The sequence below is a fragment of the Phlebotomus papatasi genome, chromosome 2 (assembly GCF_024763615.1).
Source record: "Phlebotomus papatasi isolate M1 chromosome 2, Ppap_2.1, whole genome shotgun sequence".
Taxonomy (NCBI): Eukaryota; Metazoa; Arthropoda; class Insecta; order Diptera; family Psychodidae; genus Phlebotomus; species Phlebotomus papatasi.
Window position 1 is genome coordinate 73621315 of NC_077223.1, and position 25616 is coordinate 73646930.

General features: G+C 34.0%; 3 protein-coding genes across 22 annotated transcripts in view; 1 reads left to right on the forward strand and 2 right to left on the reverse strand.

The window, feature by feature from the left end:
* LOC129804360 (mRNA turnover protein 4 homolog) overlaps positions 1-21325 on the reverse strand; it is a 106197-nt gene extending 84872 nt beyond the window's left edge. The window contains exon 1 of the mRNA XM_055851610.1: positions 21315-21325. The gene's annotated coding sequence lies outside the window, so the exon portion shown is untranslated. The remainder of the gene's footprint in view (positions 1-21314) is intronic.
* Positions 1820-22853, forward strand: LOC129804315 (ATP-dependent 6-phosphofructokinase). 6 transcript variants are annotated; one of them, XM_055851498.1, is made up of 10 exons: positions 1882-2090; positions 2180-2324; positions 2392-2888; positions 6498-6606; positions 11038-11226; positions 11289-11567; positions 15963-15983; positions 16666-16984; positions 17052-17739; positions 22459-22853. In XM_055851498.1, exons 2-10 carry the CDS (start codon positions 2181-2183, stop codon positions 22598-22600), a joined length of 2388 nt encoding a protein of 795 aa, XP_055707473.1. In that variant the 5' UTR covers positions 1882-2090; position 2180; the 3' UTR covers positions 22601-22853. The 6 variants fall into 6 exon arrangements, with proteins under 6 accessions (XP_055707476.1, XP_055707473.1, XP_055707472.1 ...); XM_055851497.1 differs by lacking the exon at positions 6498-6606 and adding an exon at positions 10452-10560; XM_055851496.1 differs by lacking the exon at positions 6498-6606 and adding an exon at positions 10791-10899.
* Positions 22854-23021: 168 nt separating this feature from the next.
* The window catches only part of LOC129804327 (aldehyde dehydrogenase, dimeric NADP-preferring), a 32766-nt gene continuing 30171 nt past the window's right edge, over positions 23022-25616 (reverse strand). For 6 of the 15 annotated variants that reach the window (XM_055851527.1, XM_055851523.1, XM_055851522.1 and 3 more), the window contains exons 8-10: positions 24258-24393; positions 24020-24170; positions 23729-23950 (exon numbers count right to left, since the gene is read on the reverse strand). In XM_055851527.1, the coding sequence (XP_055707502.1) occupies positions 23936-23950; positions 24020-24170; positions 24258-24393 (302 nt within the window). In that variant the 3' untranslated portion in view covers positions 23729-23935. Of the gene's footprint in view, positions 24171-24257; positions 24394-25616 lie in introns of all 15 variants that reach the window. The other 9 variants (XM_055851529.1, XM_055851525.1, XM_055851520.1 and 6 more) reach the window with 4 other exon arrangements.

A 25616-nucleotide genomic window follows, 5' to 3' on the forward strand; every position in this document is an offset into this window, starting at 1 on the left:
TAAAATTATTAATAAAAAAAGAAACTGGCAGTGGATTCGAATATTAGGCTAAAATCATCCATGAAAAACTGAAAGTGAAAATGTGGGGTCAGCAAAAATCACCCTCGAAGACGTGGTGGCATCATGGATGTTGTCGTCATCACTTCTGAGCCCACAGATCAGATTGCAATGCTCTATATTATGCGCGAGACATTTCTGACCGTACGCGATACCTCTGAAAAATCTGACTGTGCGCGATGCCTCTGAAAAATCTGACTCTGCGCGATACCTCTGAAAAATCTAAAATGTTCCATGAAAAACTGGAAGAAGGAGCGGGGAGAGGAGAGTGAATCAGCAAAAAATCATCCTCGGAGACGTGGTGACATCATTGATATTGTCGTGGTCATCAATGTTGAGTACACTGGTCAGATTGCAATGCTCTATATTATGCGAGAGACATTTCTGACCGTGCGCGATGCCTCTGAAAAATCTGACTGTGCGCGATACTTCTGAAAAATCTAAAATGTTCCATGAAAAACTGGAAGAAGGGGGAGGGGAGTGAATCAGCAAAAATGATCCTCGGAGACGTGGTGACATCATTGATATTGTCGTGGTCATCAATGTTGAGTACACTGGTCAGATTGCAATGCTCTATATTATGCGAGAGACATTTCTGACCGTGCGCGATGGTTTTCTGACCGTGCGCGATACCTCTGAAAAATCTGACCGTGCGCGATACTGACTACTTTTAGTATTTAAATATTTTAAGGTCGAATGAACACCTCTTCGTCAGGGAATCCCTATTGACACTTTTGTTAAAATGTTGAAATTTATTTAAAGTATCTAATAAATTAAAGTAATATGTTTTTTTTTCATTAATCTACGTTTTTCGATAAGGATTAGTGTTCAAATTTCGTATTCCAAATGGTACATAATAGGATGTCAATAGGTCTTGACCGGGGAAGAGCATTCTCATACATTTTTCGTACAAAAATGTGGTATATTTTTTCTTAAGTGGTTTTTTTAGTTTTGGTATAAAACCAAATGCAATCATTTTAAAACTTTTACCAAATGAAAGAGTATCTAATGTTATGTTATTAGCATAAAATTTATAATGATTGCACGAGGATAATAGTTTTTAAAACCTTTATGAAAATTACGTAAAATTCGCAATTTTTTGAATTTTTCTGACACATTTCTATCTGTAACACCAGTAAAATTTTAAATTTAATATAAATATATTCTCTGTATATGTGGCTACCGTGGCTACCATTTCGTGTTATATTTATTTTTGTGGGATCTAAGACTTAAAAATTATAAAGAATTTAAGAAAAATAGACCATTTGTGAATTAAAATGCTCCATCCTTTAGGTAATTATCCTAGGTCCTGACACGAGTTCTTAAAGTGTCAATAGGTGTTCCTTTCATCCTATCTTAATACTAAATCTACTAAATCTCATCCTGTTCTCTAAGTGGCTGGCTAAAGTTTTTAGAATTCCTTCATGATCAAGCCAATTGGAGGACGCAATTGAACTAAAATTTAGATTTGTATTTATTTAAAAAAAAAATAGGGCCAGATTTCTAAAAAATCTAATTTATTTTATTCGATTATAACTATATTCGTAATTAATATTGATGATACTTAAAGGTCATATATTTATTTTTATAAAATTATACTTCCGATGGTGTTTCCGGTTTGAAAAAAATAGCTCATAATCAAGTAATCAAAGCTAGTTTTTATGTTTTAATTTTCACTTGATAATTCTGGATTTTCAGTAAAATTCAAAATTCCTTTTTTTTAGAATAAAATTGTCTACTTTGGATAAATTGTCATGTTTGAGAAGATGTAATCAATGGACCCAACTCTAGGAGCGTGAAGCACGTGGCGCCCCCACTCACTTGCATCGAGGTTGAAGGTCACCTTGGCGTGTCAGTTGTGTGTGTCACCTTGACCAGCCAAGAAGTGGAGTTTTTCTGGCTCAGACTCACTTTTTTGGAGCTCTCCAGTTCAGTCAAAACACCCAATCTGTCCAGTGAGGCATTCTCACACGAGCCGTTGCTGTGTCAAGAGTGTTGGTGGTGAAGTTTTCTGGTTAATCTCCAAAGGCAAGGTGCGCTCAAGACCTTTGGGATTCGGGGCAGTGTCTCGAAGATTTTTTTTTCGGTAATTCTTGAGGTGATCTTTTAAATATGTTTGCAGGATGGCTGATCAGAAGCAACGATTTATCGAACGGGGTTCCCACAAGGGGAAGGGAATTGCTGTTTTTACCAGTGGTGGTGACTCCCAGGGCATGAATGCTGCTGTCCGGGCTGTAGTCCGAATGGGTATCTACCTGGGATGCAAAGTGAGCCAATGTCAATTTGAATTTCCTCTTTAAAATTGATCAGCTAACAGAGAATCTACTGTTTCAGGTCTACTTCATTCGGGAGGGCTATCAGGGTATGGTGGATGGCGGAGACAACATCCAGGAGGCACAATGGGCTTCCGTATCCAGTATCATCCATCGGGGTGGAACTGTGATCGGCTCAGCACGATGCATGGACTTCAAGGAGCGTCCGGGACGTCTCAAGGCGGCGGCCAATCTTGTGAAGCGCGGCATCACGAATCTTGTGGTGATTGGAGGCGATGGCTCTCTCACGGGGGCCAATCTCTTCCGTCAAGAGTGGACAGGGCTACTCGATGAACTGGCCCAGAATGGTGAAATTACGCCAGAGCAGCGACAGAAGTACGGAAGTCTGCACATTGTTGGCATGGTGGGATCCATTGACAATGACTTCTGCGGCACTGACATGACCATTGGCACAGATTCTGCCCTGCATCGGATCATCGAAGCTATCGATGCTATCGTCAGCACGGCATATTCTCACCAAAGAACATTCATCATGGAAGTGATGGGACGACATTGCGGGTAAGTTCTTTCCTCTTTATCGCGATTCCTACGCGGATTTTTATTTTTTTGCGAGAATCTTAATTTACTGAACACAGCAGATTTATTCACTACACACGCTGCACTAGCCCGGGTGTCCTTTATTGAAATACTTTATGTAGCTGGGGAGGTAAATAGTAACAAGTTCCTCTAAATTTTAAAGGATTTTTTTTTTCATTCGTAAAAGCATCGTACATTAAAGTACGAGCATTTTGCAAAGTTTTTTTCCATTACATCATTTTTAGGAGAACGTGCTGCAAAAAAGTATGAGTGGATTGCCATTGATTATAATACATCATCTTCCAATATCTCAAAATGAAATGTGCTTTTTGAATTATTTTATTTAAGTTGAATTTTCTTAAAGTTGAAGTAAAACTAGTGATAAGCCTAGATCAGCTTATTGTAGGTGAGATTCTTAACGAGAGCAAACTCGGATTGTAAGGAAATTCGATTTGAAACTAAAGATGAAGGATAATATACGGCAATTTGCAATTAAATTTCTGAAAAATTGCAAACTTTTTATTTAAATAAAAATATCTAGATCTAGGATCTAAATGAACTGACAAATAGATGATTGTGAATTATAGACCAGAATTTTGCCCCAAAATTAGATCTTATCGGTTGCTCGGTAGCTGAGATAATTCAATTTATTTGTTTTTGAACACGTTTTTTGACCACAGCGGGCTTTTTATCCATGTTACGAACTACAGCAATATCAAAGGACCTCGAAAGACTTGAAGATTAAGCTGGCTATACACTAGACAAAATTTATTGCAATATTTCTTTTCAATATCCAATATTGACAAGGATTGCCTCCATATCGCAAAGATTTATTGACATAAAAGTTTCAATATTGAAGAAAATTGTCCTGTGTGTAGGCAATTATTGCAATATTTCTTTCAGTATGGAGCATTTTTTTCAATATTTTATTTCATTATTTTGAATGGCTACACACTAGGCTAAATAATGTCAATAAAAATTCTCAAAGTCACATTGAAATAAAATTTCAAGGAAATTCTAAATATCAAATTGATTTGATATTTTCTTCAATATTTTTTAATGGTCAGGAATCTTTTTCGTTCAGAACATCACAGAACCGCTGGGATTTCCTTGTTCATGAATGAAAACACATCCAAGATCAAAATCTAAGTCAGGACACATTTCTTCCTGCCTCCTCCAGAAAATCCCAGATACTCGAAATTCCGCTGTATATTTTGTCAAATCTTCCCAAGAACCCAGCTTGGTTAGCAGTTCTCATCTGGTTACTCCAGGAAAGCATAGTTCCTTTGGAATTTTGTTGTGCACTTGGTCGAATACACACAGAATACCCAAATTGGTCAGAAGATTTCTAGTCACAGATCCTCTTGGACTTTCTCCTGTATTTTGTCAAGAACACCCGAAATACTCAAGGAGAAATCTTCTAACCAACTTGGGTGTTTTGGGTGTTCTTGGAAAAATCCAAAGGAAAATCCCAGAAGATCTGTAATTTCCTGGAGGAACCAGTTGAAATCTTCTGACCAACTTGGGTATCTTGGGTGTTCTTGAAAAAATCCAAAGGAAAATCCCAAAAGATCTGTAATTTCCTGGAGGAACCAGTTGAAATCTTCTGACCAACTTGGGCATCTTGGGTGTTCTTGAGAAAATCCAAAGGAAAATTCCAGAAGATCTGTGATTTCCTGGAGGAATCAGGAGAAATCTTCTAACCAACTTGGGTATTTTGGGTGTTCTTGAAAAAATTCAAAGGAAAATTCCAGAAGATCTGTGATTTCCTTGAGGAATTAGGAGAAATCTTCTGACCAACTTGGGTATTTTGGGTGTTCTTGACAAAATCCAAAGGAAAATCCCAGAAGATCTGTGATTTCCTGGAGGAATCAGGAGAAATCTTCTGACCAACTTGGGTATTTTGGGTGTTCTTGACAAAATACAAAAGAAAATCCCAGAAGATCTGTAATTTCCTGGAGGAACCAGTAGGAATCTTCTGACCAACTTGGGTATCTTGAGTGTTCTTGACAAAGTCTAAAAGAAAATCCCAGAAGATCTGTAATTTTCTGGAGGAACTAGGAGAAATCTTCAGACAAACTTGGGTATTTTGGGTGTTCTTGACAAAATCCAAGAGAAAATCCCAGAAGATCTGTGATTTCCTGGAGGAACCAGGAGAAATCTTTTGACCACCATTAATACTCCGGACGTATTTGACAAAAGATACAACAAAATCCCAGAAGATCTAGGATTTTCTAGAGGAAGTAGGGGAGAAGTCCTGACAAAGACGGGGTCTCTGGGAAAAATTGGGCAGGATATAGAACAGAATCTCTAGTCCTCCTATCTATGATGATGTTCTGAGATGTCTTCCTGTTCATAAACATGCTAATTCCAAGAGTTTTTCTATGTTTGAAAGGAACTGAATCTCTAACTAAAATGGTATTTTAACAAGTTGTAATATTGAAGTTTTAATATTGAAGTCAATTTGTCCAGTGTTTAGGCAAATATTGAAATATTGGTTTCAATATTCTCTTCAATATGGAAGTTGTATTTCAATGTCACTTTGAAATGTTATTATTGCAATAATTTTCTTAGTGTGTAGACAGCTTTGACGAGAGACGACTTAGCGCAATTATATTCGCAATAATGGTTAAATTACTTTTCCATCATTTTCCACTAAGTCGTTTCTCGGCTTAAGTCGTAAGTCTGTCTAGGGCAAAAGAATGATAAAATTTTGTAAGAATTTTCTATAAAACCTTATTTTAAATAACGTAGTCAAGTAGAAGCAGTCATATTGGCATATGAGTGGTTTAAAAGCGTTATTATGGGAAAAATAATTATTTTTACACTGAAGCGACAAAATCGGACAGATGGCATAAAATGAGCAAAAAAAATGAAGTTTGGAGAAAATTGTAGATATAAATGTCCTTATGAATTATGCATAAATAATCATCAAAATCATTTGAGCAAGAGTCGAGATACAGTAGAGTCAGTCTCGCTATAGTCCATATTTGGTTTCAAATTTGACACTTGGGTCGCACTATAGTCCATGTAATTTTTTAAAATTATCAACGATTTTTAGTATTGAAATTGCTCGACGGCTTCCACTTTCTTTGCGATTGTGGTACTTGTTCTTGCTCTCTTCACTGTGGATCACAATTATCACAACTACTTAATAAAGTTTGCCAAAAATATTAAAATAATTATGCATGTCGCATACTAAAAAACATAACCTAACTTAAAATCAGTGTTTTGAAATCAACGGTCGATAAATTGTGGACTATAGAGCGATGGCCTATAGCGAGACTCTACTGTAATTAAGTTTAATATGAAAATTGTTTTTTCGACTGTGGCGCCCTTTGCGTTCGTTCTATGAAGTTCAAATCTTTTATAAAGTTGTAGCGCTTTGCGAGACCTTCAATTTGCAACCAAATGGGACACCCGGATTGAGTTACATCGTTATTATTAGAAAAAATATTCTATTGTTGTATACATATTTACATTTTCGTCGTGATATAGATACAGATCAGACACCAAAATTTTGGCTATAAAGCAAATCTTATCTAGATAGAAGTTGGAATAACACGAAATATGCATTTATTATAAATTCAGTTACTTATCAGTTGTGGCCGCTGTGATATCCGAAGCGACATATGTCTTCTGTCCGGAGTCCCCACCACCCGTTGAGTGGCCAGAAAAGCTCTGCCAGAAGCTCTTAGGGGTAAATTCCAACAAGGACTTTATGTGATTGAACTGTTAGTTCCTCTTTCATCTTCTCGTCTCACTCACATGTCTTTTTTTATTGCATTCTCCGACCCCCTGAAATACTGTTCCAAGATGATTGATATCTTGTTAACTAATCTTCCCCATTGTGATCTCTTTTCCTCTTGAGACTAACACTCGAGTTAAGTGGCACAATCAAAGGTTTATCTTTTAATGTGATGCAAATTGCTCGAAAAATTATCTGCGGCATTTTGCAAAATTATCATCTCTGTATTCTTGCTAAGAAAAATTAAAGAAAAGCGACGTATTAGAAAAGATAATAAGGAGGAGTAATATTTACGTAATAGCAACGTAATAATTTTCACGAAGTTACTTACGATGGATATATGGTGTTTTTTGCTACTAGATAGCATTTTCAACATTGTTTTTTTTTTATATAATAAGCATATATTTAAAAGAACAAATACCATTTGGATATAAATAGGTACCCAATGAATTATATTTAAGTTAGATGGCTTGCTCTATGATGCAAATACCTCGGGTTATAATATTATTTATATCACGTGATATTAAATGTATTTTAAACCGCTTCCAATATGCTTTACTACACTATCTATAAGACAATTTTCCCAAAAACATCTTTTGTGTCGGGATCTTTGAACCTACAGAAAATAGGAGTTTTAAAACAACTCAAGAAAAATGAACGTTGAATCTACACAGAAAAAAATATTTTCTAAAAATTTCCGTAAATGTTTGTGAATTCGTATGGGGGAGTTACGAAATTTTCGTGAATCGTATAACCCACAAACAAGTTCGTAAAAGTTTGTACTTTTTTCACAAACATTGTTCGTAACATGATCATTTGACGAACATTTTTTGTACTTTTACAAACATTTGTTCGTAAATATTCGCAAATACACAAAAAATGATCGAAACATTTTGTCATTTGTTCGTAAAATGTTCGTAAAATGTTCGACAGGAAAACAAACATTTTCGAACAAATGACAAAATTTTACGAACAAATGTTGGTAAAAGTAAAAAAAAAATGCTCGTCAAGTGATCATGTTACGAACAATGTTTGTGAAAAAAAGTACAAACTTTTACGAACATGTTTGTGGCTTATACGATTCACGAGCATTTTCTAACTCCCCCATAGGAATTTACAAACATTTACGAATATTTTTACAAAATATTTTTTTTCTGTGTATCAAATTCTAATCTCAGAAAGTTTCTGTTAAAAAGAACTGATGTCAGATTTTAATAATTTTTTAATAGTGGTTAATTTCCAAAGTAAAAATCTAACATTTTTTTATTAAATAGAAAAAAAAATAACTTGAAATTGCAAGTACTGTTCTTGATGATTTTTTTAAGGTTAGATTATACATAACCTCAAATTCCAGAATAACCTCTTAACGAAGTTAGAGAATTCGCTTAAATAACAAAACTTCAGTGAAATATTTATTACAAATTTACAATCAATATTCCCTTTGGTTCAATACTTCTTTTTAAAGATAAAAAAGTTGATCATTAAAAGATGGATAGGGTAGTTTCGTTCATTAATTTGGACTTAACTTTTCCGATAAGGTTACATAAAAACAACAAACAGAAGACAAACTTACTGATTTTTGTAAGTTATAGTTGATTGTAGACTTAAAGAGTATCATTTGCTGCGATTTTTGAATTTTATTGGCCTCTAAAAGAACGGTTCAAACTTAAAAGCAAACTGCGTGAAAAAAAAACTCTTATGAAAGCCGATTTCGAAAAAGGCTGGATAGTTTATCAAAACAAAGATTTAGCTTCTTTGTTTAAACATTGAATATTTTATTATATCATTAATTACAAAAATATTCTTCGGCGAAAATTTTGTTTAAAATGGCATTAGGGGAGGTGAGGCTATAGAGAAAAGGCTATTTTTCGCATAGTTCTAAAGGAAATTGCGCGTTGACGTAATGTAATTTAGTTCTGCACAACAATTTTGGAACTAAATTAAATTATGATAATGTCTATGCGAAAAATATCATATATCAATGTATTCCCACTTCCCCTTATCTGCTTATAAAAATAGTAAACATTTATTATTGTCAAATATTCGGCGTTTAGAATATTAAATGGATATAAAATGTTTTTAAAACCAGTTACTGTCAGTAGTGGAACGTGTGGAACTGTGCAAAATTTCGGACAGCTTTCAATATCGGACACTTCTTTTGTTTCTCATAATTCCATAAAAATTTAGTTGAGTTTTCTATAGATCGTACAATGCCAAAGATATAAAAAGGTTTTGTCTCTACGAATGTGAGACTGTAGGTAGGGCCTGTAGAAAACATCTGAGGGAAAATTCCGGAAAATCATGAAGGGAAAGTAGGGACTTCGAAAAATTTGGCGTCCGATAATTTCGAATGTGTGAAGGAGAATATTGTAGGTGATGAATTACTTACCAAAATTTTAAATTATTCTTCTGAGAAACAAGTAATATGATTTTTTTAATTATTGCATTTTAAACCTAGGATGTTGCGGTTTGTATGCAATGTGTCCGAAATTTAGAACAATCCTCTTTAAATTAATTATTAGTTTTAAAATTTAGATTGTAAGCACAATAACAATTTGGATGTGATCCAAAATGGAATGAAAAGTTTTTCTTTTAAATTTTGGATAATCAATTTTTAGAGATATTTTAATATAATATAGTAATGTGTGGTAGCTGGATCGTTTTCCTAAGAGTGCTACTTAAACGCTTGTTTTTGGACTGATGAAATTTTTTTTACTTATTCTAAATCCATAGAATTATTCACTGTTTCATTCAGAAACATAATATAAAAAAATTATCAAAAAAACTAAAGAAGATTTATAAAATAATGATAATACTGAAATAAATCAACATGCACTAACTGGGTCGCCTTTTCGCTAATTCAGTTTTAATTAAATCTTTGGATTTAAAATACTTTTTTCACAAGGAAAAGAGAATAAATGTTTAATCAACCAGTTGTCATTAGCGAAAATATCACTGCTAGAAATTTTTTAGTGAAAAACCCAGCTGGCACAAGATTGAAATGAGTCGATCACACTCACTCATTTAACTCTTTCGCGTCCATAGGGTCATATATGACCCGGGGAAAAAAGTTTCTTTTTGGCTATTTACATTAATTGAAATCTAACTGGAGTCTTGAGAAAATGAGCCAAGAATCTTACATCCTTCTATTATGATGTCGTGCACGAACAGATAGATTTCAATTAATGTAAATACCCAAAAAAAACTTTTTTCCCCGAGTCATGACATTACTCTATGGACGCGAAAGAGTTAATGGATAAAAATATTATTTGTGCTTTTTTTCAAACTTGAATAGTTATATTATGTTACTGTAGTGACTATATTACGGAAATAAAAATATTATTTTAAGAGGATTGACTGTATCTGACTCATTAAAATTCTTAATACATTATAAAAGCAATTAAAATTCTAGACATAGCTTTGCGTAATATTTCGGACACCTTGATTCTCATAGTTCCTTGCCATTATGAAATTTTTCCGAAGTCTTTTTCACATCATCTCATTCGTCGAAACGAAATTTTTTGTTATTTTTGGATTGTATATTCTCTAGACTGTGCAAAAACTCAAAATTCATGGAAATTTGAGGAACAACAGAAGTGGCCGGAATTGCAAGCTGACCGAAATTTGGTACAGTTTTCCTACTTGCGTTTGAAGTGAATTTAACAAGAAAGCAAAAATTTTTCATTACATTTCTAATTTGGAGACCAAATATTTGAAAGTCTAATTTATAATTCTCAGCTTAATCAGACTGATAAACCTTTGAATGTGTAGTTAGTAAATGAGCTGCCTATAAATAGCTACTTGGCCCTTGTTGCTGGACTGTCCGTGGAGGCGGATTTTATCTTTATCCCGGAAGATCCACCTGGTGCTGATTGGACAACACAGTTGTGCCGACGATTGTCTCAGGCAAGACCATCGAATTATAATCTTCAAATTTTTGTACACAGCTTACGGTTTTGGGAGTCATTTATATGGATCAAAATGTGTCTCTTATCATCCTTTTTTTTGTGCCTTGCTGTGAATTTGCCAAATACTTTCCCTCAAATTCTCTGTTCGTTCCAATCAAAAGAACAAAATCCAGGATTTTGTGATTCATGAGGGGCATCGTGAAATTTTCATCTTGAGTTCTTTTTCAGTTACTTAGCTGTTGTTGCAGCTCTGGCCAGTGAGGCTGACTACGTGTTTATCCCTGAAGATCCTGCTGTACAAAATTGGCCAGAGAAATTGTGTAATAAACTCCTTCAGGTATTCATTTGTTTTTTGTGTGTGTTGTTACTTCCCCTCTCATCATTATTCACATATGGCTGTTGCTTTGCATCATTGTTGTCGATTTTTTGCCCAAATTGATCCCACTTCACGGAGTTTTAATTGGATTGTCTGCAGGAGCGCAATGCTGGACAACGTCTCAATATCATTATTGTGGCTGAAGGTGCAATTGATCGGGATGGACGTCCTATAACAGCTGAGAATGTTCGTCAAGTGGTTGTGGATCAACTGCAACAGGACACGAGGATCACTGTTTTGGGTCATGTACAACGTGGAGGAAATCCTAGTGCTTTCGATCGAGTTTTGGTAATTCAAATTTTTTCCCAAATAAATTTTTCTTGGGTATTAGATTGATGAATATTGTTCAGGGCTGTCGAATGGGAGCCGAAGCTGTGCTCGCTCTGATGGAGGCTACTGATGAGACGGAGGCCTGTGTTGTCTCCTTGGATGGTAATCAGGCTGTTCGAGTACCCCTGATGGAGTGTGTTGAGAGGACGAAGGCTGTGGCTAATGCCATGGCTGAGAAGAAGTGGGCTCTGGCCGTTGAATTGCGAGGACGTTCCTTTGCCCGCAATCTCGAAACCTACAAAATGCTGACGCGTCTAAAACCACCGAAGGACGCTTTCGATGCTTCCGGAAAGGGAATTGTAAGTCAATTATTCTACCCTATTCAATTCCATAATTTTGGGTCATTTTTGGGTGAAAAAAACCATGTGTTCCATGCAATTTTTTGTAGTTAAAAAATGACTTGTGCGCCCCTAGTGTCAATTATATAAACTTTAAATGTCCTGAGATGTTGTAATAAGTGCATTGCTTTCCCGCTTTGCCTTTGGGTTTCAATTAAAAAATATCCCTAAAATTTGTTCTGCATATGAGTTTTTCCAGAGAAATTTTGATTATAATTGCTACCTGTTAATTTAGTTGGTAAAATAGGCCACGCCCCTTTCGAAAAATGTGATCAAATTCGAAAGGTGAAAATAGGATTGCTGCAATACAAGAGTATTTCGGTCGGTATTGCATTTTTTGAGCAAAGTAAAGCTATAGTGAATAAAAATGTGAACACTAAGAAGAAACCTAAAAAGTTAAAACAACTCTATGGCAGAGTTGAATTAATTTAATTAATATTGATCTAATTGTTACTCTTTTTCGTTGTAAATATAAGTAAATAGAGTTGAAACAACTCTTCGTGCGAGTTGAATTAATTCGTTGGATATCGATGTAATTATTACTGTTTTTCGGTGTAAAATTTCATCTCGACTGAAGTACATGCTTAAGTGTTTTCGATTTAAGAATATACTTCAGTCAAGAAGATTTTCGTGTAACAAAGTTAATACGAAACATCAATTAGAAATATGCCTAACAGTGTTTCATGAAGACATGTGCGTACTCATACGTGATATTTCTGTCGGAACATAGGGAACTTGAGGTCAAGAAAATATTACTAAAGAAAATGATAAAATAAAAGAAACATTAAATTGCGAAACATATTCATTTTGGGATTTGAAAGAGTTATTTTAACTCTAAAAAAAGATTTTTTTAACTCTTGAAAAGAGTTATTTGAACTCTTAAAACGAGTTATTTTCGATCCTAAAAAGAGTTATTTACACTCTTTTGACATGTAAATTTTAGGAAAAAAAAGTTAAAACAACTCTTCTGAATTTTACACCTACGAAAAACAACGAAAAAGAGTTATTTCAACATCGATTCGAGTAAGTTTACTCGATTATTTTTCTGAGTGAACTTATCAACAAAACGAAGTACAGTAAGCAGTAAGATGCGGTAACCGGATCGTTTTCCGTAGAGTGCTACTTAAACGCTGGTTTTTGGATCTATGAAATTCTGTTTTTACTCCTTCTAAATCCATAGAATTATTCACTTTTTCATTCAGAAACATAATATAAAAAAAAATTATCAAAAAAACTAAAGAAGATTTATAAAATTATGATAATAGGGTAAATGTCCTAATTCAAAACCATTTCCAGACGCTTTAACTTTCACAAAAGATTCAACACATTAAGTTCTTATTTTTTCTGAAAAGAATTACATAAATTTGCTCCTTGACTCTTCTAGAATGTTACTGTTTAGTGAAAATTCTTTAGATATAATTTGAAAACTTCTTAAATACAAGAAAAATACACAAATGCAAAATGCTGCAATTGGAAACATATTAATCCAAATGGAGACAAGGGAAAGTTTCTAATTGGAGACAAATAATGTAAGTGAAACCGCAACGAAAGGCTTCCAAAACCTTGTTGAGTTGCTCTTGAGTGCAGAATTTGTTCTTATTCCTGGTCTTTTCTCTTTTCCATCTAAAACAATAACAAAATCTCTCCAAAAAATAATATTTCCGGGGTTTCTTATTGAAGCATTTGCAGACACTTCAGAAAAACCCTTTTTGTTCACGAAATAGGTAATTATTTCATTTGAAATCTTCACGTACCGTTAACAATAAAGATTAGCACTTAATTTAACTAAAATCAGCCTGAAATAAGACATTAAATGTTAAACAAAACGAATAAACAACAGTCACCTTATTGTGTTTTTCATTGGAAAACATGGTCGATCGATGAAAAATTCGATGGTGAAAAGGTACACTTTTAATTTTTCTGAGAAATTGACAAATTAAAATTTATGAATATGAATGGATTTTCGCTTTATTTGGAGCAAAATTAACTAAATAATGAAACTGTGGTATAGAAAATATATAAATATAATAATTTAGTACTATATTTATCGTGAAAACAATGATGTTTCCATTTGGAGTAGCGAAAAGTTTCCATTTAGAGCAGGTTTTGAATTAGCTTAATTTACCCTACCGAAATAAGTTAGCGATCACTAAGTGGATCGCCTGTTCGCTAATTGGCTTCAATGGTCTCTTAATTGGATCACTCAATTTACAAACATATTAAAATGAGAAAATAATTCTTTATTACATTTTTTAAATTTTTTATTGGATTATTTCATTTAATATTTAATGTAAAATGCAATCTTTGGTGTAATATAAGTTTTATGAACAACCATTGGAAGAATAATTAGCCATCGGCCAGTAGCATACACCATGAAGAGTATTGTGGCATATTCCTTCGGTCTAGAATTTTTAAGAGCTGGCACAACACGTGAACCTCCAGAGCCAGAGCATCCAAATTTATCCAAATCGGTTGAAAAATAGACCCTCTAACGTGGTAAAAACTTTTTCCTTCAAAAATTCAAGATGGCGATTTTTTTTTAAAGTTTTTGCAATGTTTGGACGAAATGTTCGTCTGAACCACCTCCAAAACATATCCAAAAATAAAACAAATACACAAACAAATATCTACAGAAATTCGTCAGAGTATGCACCAGGATTCGTCAGAAAATCTGCAATAATTTCTGACGAATTTTGTCCCAAGCCCAAATAAAATTCGTAGGAATATCTACAGATTTCTCGGCAGATTTTCGGCAGAGGTGTAGATATTTTCTGCAGAAATCTTAAAGATATCTGACGAAATTATTTGACGGGAACTGAGTCTTTACGGGACTATTTAGATCCAAAGACAATGGAAATTAGTATTTTTGCTCGCATCTTTGTAGTTATCTAAAATGTTTACTCGGTAGTGCTTGTTAAGCAGACCATCCCATTTTCTTTATAACTTATACAGTTTCTTCATAAATCAATATTTTTGTGAAGTAACACTATGCAGATTTTCTATGGAGAAATTCTGCTGAAAATCTACAGATTTTCTAGGCAGAAATTCTGCCGAAAATATACAGATTTTCCAAACAGAAATTCTGCCGAAAATCTACAAATTTTCTCTGAATATACTGTAATATATCCGTCAAATAATTTCGTCAGATATCTTTCAGATTTCTGCAGAAAATATCTACACTTCTGCTGAAAATCTGCCGAGAAATCTGTAGATATTCCTACGAATTTTGTTTGGGCTTGGGAAAAAATTCGTCAGAAAATTTTACAGATTTTCTGACGAATCCTCTTGCATACTCTGACGAATTTCTGTAGATATTTTGCCGATTTTCTCTAGATTTTTTCTACATTCCAGACTTTCCAGACAGCTGTGTCTGAAAAGATGGAATATTTTTCACTGAAGTTTGCAATATTCAATAGAGTTATTCTTGGTGATTTCACAGTGTTTATATACAATAAAGAATTCTGCGACGTCGTGTTATAAGTAGATAATAGTGAAGTAATAACTTTAAACACAGTGTCGACCTAAATTTCGTGTTTTTGTATCATTCGATTGGCAATTTTTAAGAAATTAGTATTTTTGCTCACATTTTTTTTATTTACCTAAAACGTTTAATCGGTAATGCTTGTTAAGCAGAGCATACCATTTTCTTTTTAACTTCCACAGTTTCTTCATAAATCAACAATATTTTTGTGAAGTAATGAACACTATGCAGATTTTCTATGGAGAAATTCTGCCGAAAATCTACAGATTTTCCAGGCAGAAATTCTGCCGAAAATCTACAAATTTTCTCTGAATGTACTGTAATATACCGTTACAATTCAAGAAACCTTAGAGTAAAATCGGCAGGTAGATCAATGATTTGACGGGTTTTGTAGAGACAATGGGGACTATGCAGATTTCCAATGCAGAAATTATGCCGAGAATCTGTAGATTTCCTTCAGAATTTCTGCCGAAAATCTACAGATTTTCTAGGTAGAAATTCTGCCGAAAATCTACAGATTTTCTCTGAATGTACTAGAGTATACCGTTACAATTCAAAAAACCTTCGAGTAAAATCGGTAGGTAGAGCAATGATTTGACGGGAAACGACTAAGCACTCCGCAAAGTGTCCCAGCTTTGCGGAATGCTCGAACTCATGAGATAGAACTCTCCGAGAAGTCTAGGTGCTTGTTTATGCCCATTTCTGTAGCGGGTCTTCCGAAGGAGGCTGCAAAATGCACAAATGCATCCCGTGTACTATTTTTTCAAAACTGAACTATTTGTTTACGCTCAAAAATGACCCAGAAAATGCATGTTCTAAGCTTTTTAGAACACTCTAAAATAATTTATACTAACACAATTTACTAACTTTTCAAGCGTCTCAGTGGAATTAAAAATGTAAGTCCATTTAACATCTAACATCTTAATATTTTCAGTTATTTTATTATTGAAAATTTTCACCTATATTTTGCTATTTTTCAAAATTTTTATCAATTTGCTCTTTAATGATAGCCTTCCTCATTTGTTTCTTCCCATTTACTGTAAAAGAGTACACGTTGGGCGTTGGTGAGCGATCGGGTAAACTTTTCTATCTTTGCCTTTCAAGACCAATTTAATTGGAATGCATTCGTTGTTTAAACTGGGTTTTCTGTCAGAGTATCATATCGCTCATTTGATCACTGAGAAAAAGAGAGGGTGTGATTAACTTTTTTCGTCATAACTTTAACACTTTTTAGGTGTAAAAATATATCAACATTTTTTTAATGTTAATTTTACACCTTTTTAAGGGTTAAGTTAACATGACAAGGGGTAACTTTAAGCCCCAATACACCTAAAAAGGGTAATATTTACACCGATTTTGGATCAATACTGCAGGGTGAAATTTACATTTCCGGAATGTTATTTTAACTTTTTCGGATTTCTCTCAGTGATATTACAGGGGCACAACTGTAGCTGCAAGTTTATTTTGTGTGAAACAGCTTCAAAAGTCACAGTTGTTCCCCTGTAATTCCGGATGAGCGATATTTTTGGGATTTTGCAATGGGATTTTTGCCTTATGCTGCAATGCTTGCGATTTTAGGAGGGTTATACGCTGGCAGTGATGCACATTGGGGCACCAGCGTGTGGCATGAATGCCGCTGTGCGGTCTTTCGTTCGCAACTGCATCTATCGTGGTGACACGGTTCTGGGCATTCATGATGGCGTTGAGGGACTCATAGCTGGGAACATTAGGAAAATGGAATGGAGCGATGTGACTGGATGGGTGGGACAAGGTGGTGCTTTCTTGGGTACCAAGAGAACTCTGCCTGATGGAAAGTTTCAGCAGATTGCTGCTAAACTCAAAGAATTCAAAATTCAGGGTCTTCTCATAATTGGTGGATTTGAGGCATATCATGCATGTGAGTTTTGTTTTTTTTTACGACAAATTCCACCTGCAATTCGATTCAATTTATTAATGTCATTTAGGTGGACAGTTGGTTGATCAGAGAAAGAATTATCCTGAATTTTGTATCCCACTCGTGGTGATACCGTCGACAATTTCGAATAATGTGCCAGGAACTGAGTTTTCGCTCGGCTGTGACACGGGTCTCAATGAAATCACGGAGATTTGTGATCGTATACGTCAGTCGGCCCAAGGAACAAAGAGGCGTGTCTTTGTTATTGAGACAATGGGTGGCTATTGCGGTTACCTGGCTACACTGGCAGGGCTCGCTGGAGGTGCCGATGCTGCCTATATCTATGAAGAACGCTTTTCGATCAAGGATCTCCAACAAGATGTCTACCACATGGCGTCCAAGATGGCGGACGGCGTGCAGCGTGGTTTGATTCTGCGCAATGAAAAAGCTTCCGAAAACTACAACACAGACTTTATCTATCGTCTGTACTCTGAGGAAGGAAAGGGACTGTTTTCCACGCGTATGAACGTACTCGGTCATATGCAACAGGGTGGCTCTCCTACGCCATTTGATCGAAATATGGGAACAAAGATGGCGGCCAAGTGCGTCGAATGGCTTGTGGAGCAATTACGCGTCAATACGCAACCTGATGGAACCATCAATGCTACTAGTCATGATTCAGCGTGTCTTCTGGGTTTGGTAAGGCGTCAATATCGCTTTACGCCTCTGCATGATTTGATAGCCGAAACCAACTTTGAGTAAGTACTACCTACACCTAATATACTCTTTTTAATTTTACAAATCAGAAACAATTCGCAAACACCTCATCTTTGCGAATTTGTTTGCAAAATCGATTTGTTCCATGATGAAAACAAATGATTTTCCATGATTTCGAACTCGTAAAATTCATTTACACTCCGGAATCTTGTTTACTATTACGAGTGCAGAACCTGTTTATATCGATTCTCAGAACACTCAATTGCAAAAAAATGCGCTGTGTAATAATTTAGCATTGAATTAAAGAAAAAATACAGTGGACTCTCGCTCAATCGGCTCTTTTTCAATCGGGCGAAAAATTTTGTTGACAATTTTCACGTTTAGTTATGAAGCTAATTCGCACAAATTCGCTGCAGTTCTTCCTATTTTATCGTGATTCTTTATAATTGAGCGTTTTTTGTGGAATTTACAAAGGCTTTGACGCCCAAATCTATCGATAAACCGGATGACATTTTGCCCCAAATGCCCAATTGAGAGAGAGTCTACTGTAGGTGTGCGTTTGGCAAAGCGTTCTATGCCTTGCGAATTATTCGTCACTCCGATGCTATAATATCTCAAAAGTATACTTTTGTATCATTTACCGTTTACAATCGCGAATCACTGAGAAAAAAAAGAGAGTGCGATTAACTTTTTTCATCAGAACTTCAACACTTTTTAGGTGTAGAAATGTATCAATATTTTTTAATGTTACTTTTACACCTTTTTAAGGATAAAATTAACATGAAAAAGGGGAACTTTAACCCCTAATACACCTAAAAAGTGTAATATTTACACCGATTTCGGATCAATATGGCAGGGTAAAATTAACATTTCCGGAATGTTATTTCGACTTTTTTCGGATTTCTCTCAGTGATTGAATCGATAAAAATAAATAAAATATTTTAGGAGTAATACAATAGATTTTCGATGAAAAGCTAGTCATCGGATGATTACCGATTCATAAATGATTGAATAAAATGTATTGAATGAATCAGACTTAGCTGAAATTCGAATACCTTTCCAATGAGCCCTAAAATGGTCCAAATCGGTTGAGAATACACTCTCTAGAGCCATTTTCACTTTTGACCCTGAAAAACAGTTATTAAGAATGTTTCAATGGTATTTTCGTATATGGATGAAACGGACGAAACGTCCGACGGAACGATTTCTAAAACCGATTCAAAAATGAAGAAAAAATCACACGACGCATTTTCGAACTAGGGTAAATGTCCTAATTCAAAACCATTTCCAGACGCTTTAACTTTGACAGAAGATTCGACACATTGAATTCATATTTTTTCTGAAGAGAATTACATAAATTTGCTCCTTGACTCTTCTATAATGCCACTGTTTAGTGAAAATTCTTTAAATATAATTTGAAAACTTCTTAAATACAAGAAAAATACGCGAGGGTAAAATGCTGCTATTGGAAACATATTAATCCAAATGCAGACAAGGGAAATTTTGTAATTGGGGACAAACAGTGTAAGTGAAACCGCGACGAAAGGCTTCCAAAACCTTGTTTAGTTGCTCCTGAGTGCAGGATTTGTTCTTATTCCTGGTCTTTTCTCCTTTCCCATCTAAATCAATAAGAAAATCTCTCCAAAAAAATCATATTTTTACTTAATTTAACTAAATAAACTAAATATTAGTTTAATATAAATTTAACTAAATATTAGCACTTAATTTAACTAAAATTAGCCAGAAATATGACATAAATATTAAACAAAACGAATAAACAACAATCACCTCATTGTGTTTTTCATTGGAAAGCATGGTCGATCGATGAAAAATTCGATGGTGAAAAGAAGGTATACTTTTATTTTTTCTGAGAAATTAACAAATTAAAATTTGTGAATATGAATGGATTTTCGCTTTATTTGAAGCAAAATTAACTAAATAATGAAACTGTGGTATAGAAAATATCTAAATATAATAATTTAGTACTGTATTTATCGCGAAAACAATGCCGTTTTCATTTGGAGTAGCGAATAATGTGCATTTGGAGCAGGTTTTGAATTAGCTTAATTTACCCTAGTTTCTAATTATCTCTAAGAATAGGATTTTTATCGATTCTAAATAGTCTAAAAAATAGTTTTTCCTAGAATACCCGTGTTTTCCTTTGGGTAGGGGAGACCGGGGAGATTTGAGACACTCTTTCATGCTTTGATTTTGAGACAGTATTCGAAAAAAGCACGATAGTGTTTTACAAATTTATACGTTCTATAGAATACTTATGGGTATTGACTTTATAAAAAGTATTCAATAGAACTTGAAAAACAACTGAATTTTCTTGGAGAAGATAAAACATTTAACTTGACGTTTTGTCCCAAACCTCTCCGATGTGGGGCAGTATGGGACGCAAAAGGGGATGTTTGGGACGCGTTTTTTCTCACATAATTTGCATTTTTGAAGCACGTTAATTAATTTTAAATACTCATTTAAAAATATTTCTAATTTAAATAAAAATGTTTAACTCTTTTCGGACCACAACATATCCAGCGAACGAATTTCAGTAAAACTCACTTTATTGTAAGTCTCAGTGGTCAAATATGATACTTTTGTAGAGAAAGAATTTTTTCCGCCTTTGGGAAATGGAAAACTCATGGGTACTCTCGTCTCCAAAAGAACGAAAAGGAGACAAACTTCAATTTACCAAAAGCCAATATTATCGATTTTGTAAACTATTTGTGCGTGTCAAAGGACTCCTGTACGATGTTGATAACTAAAACAAGGTGAATTATTGACCAGTATCTTGTGGGATGTCCAGGAAGTGCTAAAAAAGATACCCAGCTCCTGCTTGTAAACAGATTCCTCAAAAAATTTCACAAAAAAAACACTTTAAAACACATTTTTCTCAACACGATGTTATTGTAGACACATTAAGCCTTCTCAAGAGCCAAAAAAACACTTCTTCGACAATCAGAATTCACCAAAATCTGGAAGAGAAAAACTTCCTTGAAAGCAATCTCCCGCACTGCCAAATGTCAAAATTATCGACCATATTGGCAAAAATTTCGCTCCCGCTTGGAATTTTCTTACAAGGTTGGTGTCAAAAAGCAAATGGCGGACATTGGCGGGATAACCTTGACCTCTAGATTTTTGCGGCTGAGAGTACCCACAAAGTTTGAACAAGTTTTTTGAAAATTTAAGAAAAAATTATTTTTCGAATTTATGTAATCTGTAATTGTTAGTTATCATACTTATTGGCCCCGAGAGGTTTTTCCTTATTCTGGTCTAAAAATATAAAAAAGTCAGGATATCTGCAAGGAAGCAGAAAATCGAAAATTCACGATTTTTGACCAAAAATATCTAAGCTCATGAGTTAATTAGGATAATGCAAAAAATATCCTAGATTTGGACATCCTTATTGTTTGTACTTATCCAGAAGAATCGAATTTTTATGGATTCTAGATAGTCTAAAAAAAATTGTTGTTTCCATGGGTACCCAGTGTCCCAAAGGAGACGAAAGAGTTAACAGAAAGCTTGTCGAAATTTTCTTAAGAATTTAAAAAAAGGGAAGCTGCTGTTAGTCCCTTTTCCTTAAAACATAAATGCTAATATTTATTTTTTGGAATTCAATTAAATCTGATTACGTGCTATCTGAACCACTTAAAATCATCAAAATCGGATTAAAATAGGATTGATTTTTATTTCCAAGCATATAAAGTTTGTGGTCTCAAATCTCCCCGGTCTCCCCTACTCTCACAGAGTCCCGAAAAACGAAAAAATCAAAGGCTGATAACGCCCAACGCACAATAACTTTTGTTTAGTAAACATGTTTTTGAAATTTCAATGAGAGTGAGTAAGATCTCGATCTAGTCATTTCTCTCATTCTCATGGGAAATTTTAAAAACATGTTTACAAACAAAAGTTATTGTGCGCTGGTCATAATGCCCAAAGCACAATACAATAGACTCTCGCTCAATCAGCTCTTCCTCAATCGGGCGACAAATTTTGTTGACAATTTTCACGTTTAATTATGAAGCTAATTCGCTCAAATTCGCTTTAGTTTTTCCTATTTTATCGTGATTCTTTATAATTGAGCACTTTTTGTGGAATTTACAAAGACTTTGACGCTCAATTCTATCGCTAAACCGGATGACATTTTGCCCCATATTCTCGATTGAGAGAGAGAGTCTATTGTAATATCTTTTTTACGGTTTAAGCTCTAGATCGGTGTCAAATTGAGAAAAGCGGATTATATACTGCTCTTTCCTTGAGTTCGAGCAGGAAAAATTTTGAAAAAAACCTGTTAATTTTTGGCTTCGTAATTCAGGAAACCCCTTAACTCTTTTGGGACCGCAATGCAGCAAGGCATTTTCATTTTTGGTCAAAAATAGCTTAGAAATGAATCGATCTTCTACAAAAAATATCTTAGATTTGAATATCCTTGTAGTTTGTAATCATCCTTAAGAATCTGTTTTTTTATCGATTCTAGTCTAAAAAAATAGATTTTCCCAGAATATCCATATTTTCCTTTGGGTTAGTTGGGTTAGTTAGAAGTCCCGAAAGACGAAAAAGTTAAAGGCTGATAACGCTTCATCAATTCATTATCTTGTTGCAAAATTTTTCGTTCTTAAAATGTTTGAAAGATCTTCTCTTCTTCTATTTTAAATAGATTTGCAGACTTTCGAAGTAGTCTTTAATATAATTCAATTTAATTTATTTAAGTTAAATAAGTCAGTGACCCGAAAATAACAGTGACTTACCATTTGCAGCCAACGCATCCCCAAAACACAATGGTGGCTAAAGTTGCGTCCTTTGCTGAGAATTCTTGCCAAACATGATTCAACTTATGAGGAAGAAGGTCTCTACATTACTGTCGAGGAAGAATGCTCCAGTGATACGGCAGTTATATAAATAAAAGTTTGCAGCAAAAAAAAGAAAACCCAAAGGGTTTTTTTTAGGTCTACAGTGAGATTTTAGTGAAATCAATGTGTTTATTTTTTTTTTCAAAAGATTTGTTGACTTTTTAGAGTGTGTTTTACCTCTGAAATAATCATTACTATTTCAAAATTCTAGTTTCAATCATGTTATCGCTTCCAATTAAGTATTATTATTTGCCAATTGGCCACAAAGGACACACAATAAATTATTGTTGATCGAAAAAAAATGTGTTTTATTTCTCTGCAGGAATTTAAATTAATTACATCAAAAAATTGATTTGAATTTTTCATTGCCAAAATTTTATTTCGAATTTTCTTCGCTGTAAAGGTGAGAAGAGAATTATCCAGTTTATCCAAGACATGAACCCCTTAAAATTAAGAGAAAACTATCAAGATTTCTAGAGAAATATTTATTTTGCAATCATTTTTTATGAAATTACAATTGTATTTTAGCTCAAAAATACCACGAGAGTAACATACATACGCGCAGTGAAACATTAATCCATAATTGTAAAAAAAAAATAATTACATAAAACTTTTGCACCTGTGAACAGGATGTAATTTCCAAGAGACTCTCCACTTTCATAACAAATTTCCAAATGGTCCTAAATTTAAGAATGAAAACTTCTAAGATGCTCTTTTGATCAGATTCCATCACTGGGAACTTTGTTCTAACTCTAAATATATTATTTTTTTTTTATTTTGTGAAGTATTTAACTTCTAAATTCGCAGATCCTCTTAAAATAAGAGCTGGAAATTTGTTTTAGGAGCAAGTGATTTTTCTCTCAGAAATTCATCCTGAAAAATTGTTTTTCAAAACGTAAATTGTATAAAAATCACATTTATTGGTGTAGATATGCAAGAAAAATCCTATTTTTCTCTTACTGCTCTGCGTCCTAGAAAGGAAGAAAATTGAAAGAAAAAAAATCGTTAATCAGAGTGCCAAAATCGCTTTCCGGGCATAAAACACGCACAGCAAAAATATTTTTTGACCAATGAGGAACCACCGGAAAAAGCCCAATGTTAATGCCCCAAATCATTCCACAACAACGGAGGATAATTTTGATGAAAACCAATGGATAAAAATTGCATACACCAGGTATTTTTCTTAGCTTTATTCCACAAACATATTCTGATTAAAAAAAAAATGAAGCTTGTGCATGCGTGAAAACCATCGCCCGGATTATTCTAATCTTAAATCTCACAACAGATCTCCTTACAAAGTTTTATCGTGTTTACATTTACAATGTTGCAATTTTTAGTTACAATATTGCAAAGGACAAAAAGGGATACAATAGTTTCTTTTGTTTTAGTTGTGTGGTCTCTGCAAGAACAAGTTTAAAGCTTTCTTGAAAATTAACCAATTAGTGCCACTAGCTGATGACCAATTTACCTTCATCAGGGCATTTGTTATCAGAACAAATGCCACTCCCAATCCAAAGGCAAACAAATGGGACAGATATTTTGTTGGCAATCCTCGTCTCTTGCGCATCAGCGAAGCCAGAAATTGCATCTTACTTTCTGAATATGGTGGGTATCTTCCTCTGCAAAACAAACCAGAAGACATTTAACATTATCCTCAAATTCTAGAATTATTCTTCCTTTTTTTACAAGAAAATAACATGACTTACGAAGCTAATTTCTCGCCAATTGGATTGAAATTCTTCACCAGGCACGATTTCATGTGCGAAAATGTATCAAAGGAGTATTTCCCATGGTAGAATCCCATTCCACTCAAGCCAATTCCTCCAAATGGCAACGTTTCAACTGCACCAGATAGAAATCGATTAGGAAATATTCATAAAAAAAAACTTTGCATTCAAAAATTTTAATTTTATAGCCAGAGTGAAGGAAGATTTAAGGAAAAAAGCTTTCCTAAAGCTGTATTACTGTTTATCTAAATATATTTGCATATTTCTTTACAAAAAGTGCGGAAACTTAAAATTTCTCTATGAGTACAAAGAAATGTCTCAATTATTTTATTTTTCCCATACGGGTAAGGTAAAGTACCCTTACTCGACCGGGTTCCTCTATTCGACCGGTGGGTCAATTTTTGAATATTTGATGGTGAATTTCATCAATTTCTATGAATTTGTCACTGATTCATATTGTTTAAAGAATAATTGACCTATTAATGTTAGATCATACACAAAATATTATAGCAAATATAATTAAATTGAATAAATAAATCTACCGGTCGAATAGAGGAACCGGTCGAATAAAGGGTACTTTACCTTAGATTTTAATTTTCGCAATAAGATCCTCCCAAAACTTAGATTAAGCCACGCCCCCTTAAAAAAAGTTAAATAGTGAAATACTTTGTCACTCAAAGGCAAAGGCACTTTCACTAATTTAATTGTAGGCGGGGTCTAAAGTATATTTCTCTTAAGCACCGATAACGCCGTTAATTATCACACTTGCACATTAAAATTTTAATGTAATTCACATTAATTGTCGCTTGTGAGCGTCCAAATATGTTATTTGTGTCTTTGAGTCACTTAATATTTGGGGTTTTTCTATTTATTGATAAAGAAATGGGCTTGGCCTGCAAAAATAAGTTTAAATTTACTTAAAGCATAAATATTTTTCACATTAAAAAATTAAAGAGAAAATCGCATTAATTTTTCGCATTAATGCTATAAATCAATTTATATCAAATTTTGCGAGCCAAGTCTACCTTTTTATCAACAAATAGATCAAATTTTGAATATAAAATGATTTAAACACACAAATTACACATTTGGACTCTCATCAGCGACAATTAATGTGAATCATATTAAAATTTTAATGTGCAAGTGTGAAAACACAGTAAGACATTTATTTAATTTTAACGATCTTAACACTAGCATAAACTGCTATTCCAAGCCTAATTGAAATCTTTGGGGTTGATTTTAAACCCTTAAACCGATTTGAACCGATTTATCACTCAACAGATCGCTCGAAAAGCTTAGAAGTACTTCAATTGATTTTTGGGCAAAAATTACTTATCT

What these genes read in the sequence shown, in the direction of transcription:
- LOC129804315 (XM_055851498.1), top strand. Translation starts at nt 2,181, where the DNA reads ATGGCTGATCAGAAGCAACGATTTATCGAACGGGGTTCCCACAAGGGG. An exon ending in GTATCTACCTGGGATGCAAA is followed by an intron (nt 2,325 to 2,391) that starts GTGAGCCAATGT and finishes CTACTGTTTCAG; the next exon opens with GTCTACTTCATTCGGGAGGG. An exon ending in ATAGCCGAAACCAACTTTGA is followed by an intron (nt 17,740 to 22,458) that starts GTAAGTACTACC and finishes TACCATTTGCAG; the next exon opens with CCAACGCATCCCCAAAACAC.